Raw genomic sequence first — 2,500 nt, forward strand, 5'->3', positions numbered from 1 at the left:
CAGTAGCAACATCATTGTCATAATATCAACTCTCGTGCTGGCAAATCTCAACATGGATCAGAAAAGCTGATAAAACGTCTAAGGAAGGGAGGGAGAGAGAGAGTTGACTGGAACTTGTTCAGATGGATATCGATGCTGCGTTTTCACTTTATTCTACATCATATTGGGAAACCAAGGTTGTTGTTTTTTCTTCTTCTTCTTTTATCCACAATTAGGGTGACTTACAGGAAGCAAAAACATTTTTTTTAAGAAATACAAAAACTCTGTCAATGAGATTCAAACACAGACCTGCTTGTTTTCAGGTTGCGTGATTAATGTTGTTGTTGTTGTTTTTTTCTTCTTCAACATAAGCGGAATGAAATCATTGCTCCAAGATACTGCTATTTTGAATCACATCACATCAACACAAGGACAGTGGTGATGAGCCAGATGATGATGACAGCGATGATGGTGATGACGATGATGGCTATAACTGACTGATTCACTGAGGACGGTGAACATGATAACTGATTCGATTTGTTGGACAAAGTATGGTGAAATAATGAGGATGATGATGAGGAGGAGGAGGAGGAGGATGATGATGATGATGATGATGATGATGATTATAACTGACTGATTCACTGAGGACGGTGAACATGATAACTGATTGGTCTGTTGGACAAAGGACGGTGAAATAATGATGATGATGATGATGATGATGATGATGATGATGGTGGTGATGATGATGACTGTGATGATTTGTTTTACTGGTGATGATATAAGATAATTGACTGATCAATCAGCTGAGTGAAATATTTGACTTAATGGCTGTGAACACAATACTGACCGATTGGTGGACTGATTGATTTGTTTAACTAACTGCGTTGAACATGATCAACGGATTGACGAACTGACAGGAGACGACGGTGGCAGAATTATTGGTAAGACACTCATCTGCCAACACACAGTGCGCGAGGGTCTGGGTTCGAATCCTGCTCTCGCTCTTTATCCTTTGACTGGAAAATCAAACTGAGCCTTTGAATGAGACGATCAACAGAGGTCCAATGTGCAGCACGCACATGGCGCATTGAAAACAGAAAAGAACCCAAGGGAACAAAAGTGTTGTCCTCTGGCAAAACTGTGTTGAAGAAATCCACTCTGATAGGTACACAAGTACGATATATTATACATGCGCTTCCAGGCCTGACTAAACTCGTTGGGTTACGCTGCTGGTCAGGCATCGGACGAATAAGTGTGGTGTAGCGTATACGGTTTTGTCCGAGCGCAGTGACGCCTCCTTGACTTTCCTGTCGTCTTCTCTCAGGCCTTAGCATTCTCGCCCAGCTCAACGCAACTGACGGTCGACTGGGAAGCCTTCGCTGACGCAGAATCTCCGCTGACGTCATTCACCCTGGAGCTGATGACGCAGCCGAGCTGTGACGTCAACGCTACGCGTGGCGGTGACGTGCTGACGTCGGTGGAGGTCGGGGCGGACAGCAGTTCTTACCTTCTCCGACTGGGCGACCTAGGATTGTCTCTGACGGTGGGTTGGCGGATGGGAAAAAAGAGTGGAGTAGTGTCACGCATGGATAGTATTCACACACACACGCGGGCTACCCCCTTCCAATTCCTTCCACCACCACCCCCCCCCCACACACACACGCCCACGTAATCACTGACGTGAATAAAAAAAAAAGAGCAGCACCACACAAAGACATATTCACTTGCACACACACACACACACACACACACACACACACACACACACACGTATAATATTATACACTTGCATATGCAAGTGCGGACAGAGTTTCCAAAGAGCTTCAGAAATAAAGGTAATTTTTTTTTACTGATATATCAATTATTATTGTAAATACTGTGGCAGCAATAAAAGCAGCAGAACTAGCAATCATTGTAATTGCAACAGCAACAGCAGCAGTAGCAGCAGTTATACTAGTAAGTCTTGGCAGCAGCTGTGATTATAGCAGCAGCATTAATTTTGCAGCAGCATTTACGTCGGTAATATGACGGTGGTCGCGGATGCCTTAATGTTACTGAAGAACAGAAGTAAATAAGTAAAGCACAGGGTCCTGACGAAGACAGAGTCATGAAGCAAAAAAAAAAAAAAAAAAAAAATTAAATTAAATTAAATTAAAAGAGAGAGAGAGAGAGAGAGAGAGAGAGAGAGAGAGAGAGAGAGAGAGAGAGAGAGAGAGAGAAATCCAAGGTAAGAAAAAAAAAGTGAAGTAATTTCTGTACCAGTGAAACATTTCACCTCTCTCCCTGCGACAGGCTGGGCAGCCATACTTCGTGCGCGTGACGGCAGAAAACGCGGCCGGTCTGCGCACCAACGTCACTTCCGCTCCTGTCCTCTTCGACGATTCGCTGCCCGTGGGTGGTCACGTGATTGTGGGGACTGACTTCCTGCACGAAGCGGTGTGGTTAGGGTCCAGCACCAGTGTGACTGGTAGGGTGTTGTGTGTGTGTGTGTGTGTGTGTGTGTGTGTGTGCTAAGTGGCGC

General features: G+C 44.8%; 1 protein-coding gene across 4 annotated transcripts in view; it reads left to right on the top strand.

The window, feature by feature from the left end:
- Positions 1 to 2,500, top strand: part of LOC143301898 (uncharacterized) — a 143,273-nt gene that overhangs the window by 92,049 nt on the left and 48,724 nt on the right. For all 4 annotated transcript variants that reach the window (XM_076616330.1, XM_076616329.1, XM_076616332.1 and 1 more), the window contains exons 49-50: positions 1,304 to 1,522; positions 2,272 to 2,446. In XM_076616330.1, the coding sequence (XP_076472445.1) occupies positions 1,304 to 1,522; positions 2,272 to 2,446 (394 nt within the window). The remainder of the gene's footprint in view (positions 1 to 1,303; positions 1,523 to 2,271; positions 2,447 to 2,500) is intronic.

This window comes from Babylonia areolata, chromosome 28 (assembly GCF_041734735.1).
Source record: "Babylonia areolata isolate BAREFJ2019XMU chromosome 28, ASM4173473v1, whole genome shotgun sequence".
Taxonomy (NCBI): Eukaryota; Metazoa; Mollusca; class Gastropoda; order Neogastropoda; family Buccinidae; genus Babylonia; species Babylonia areolata.